Here is a 424-nt window from a genome sequence, read left to right on the forward strand (position 1 = left end):
CTAGCCCGGTATCCTGGTGCGAGGCTGGGTCCCGGCACAGGATTCCAGTGCAACGTTGGGGTTCCGGCACAAGGTCTTGGCACAGGATCCTGGTGCAAGGCTGGGTTTCCGGCACGGGGTCCTTGATGCAGTGCAGTGTCCCAGCACAGGGTCCCAGTGCAAAACTGGATCCCGGCACGGCTCCCGCTGCAGGCTGAGTCCCAGCACCCGATCCAGATGTGAGGCTGGGTCCCAGAGAGGGTCCTGGTGCAGGGCTGGATTTCCAGCATGGGGGTCTTTGCTGCAGTGTGGGGTCCCAGCGCAGTACTGGATCCCAGCACAAGATCCTGGCACCGGATCCCAGGGCAAGGCTGGTTCCCAGGGAGCCTCCTGGTGCCAGACTGGGTTACCAGCATGGGGGGGGGGGTCTACCGCAGCGTGGGGT

The 424-nt window shown here is 64.6% G+C and overlaps 1 protein-coding gene across 1 annotated transcript in view; it reads left to right on the forward strand.

Annotated features, from left to right (window-relative positions):
• LOC103894928 (formin-like protein 3) overlaps positions 1–126 on the forward strand; it is a 9,287-nt gene extending 9,161 nt beyond the window's left edge. The window contains exon 14 of the mRNA XM_009274409.1: positions 5–126. Coding sequence (XP_009272684.1) covers positions 5–126 — 122 coding nt within the window. The remainder of the gene's footprint in view (positions 1–4) is intronic.
• The last annotated feature ends 298 nt before the right edge of the window (positions 127–424 follow it).

The sequence above is a fragment of the Aptenodytes forsteri genome, unplaced genomic scaffold (genome assembly GCF_000699145.1).
Source record: "Aptenodytes forsteri isolate BGI_AS27 unplaced genomic scaffold, ASM69914v1 Scaffold64, whole genome shotgun sequence".
Lineage (NCBI taxonomy): Eukaryota > Metazoa > Chordata > Aves > Sphenisciformes > Spheniscidae > Aptenodytes > Aptenodytes forsteri.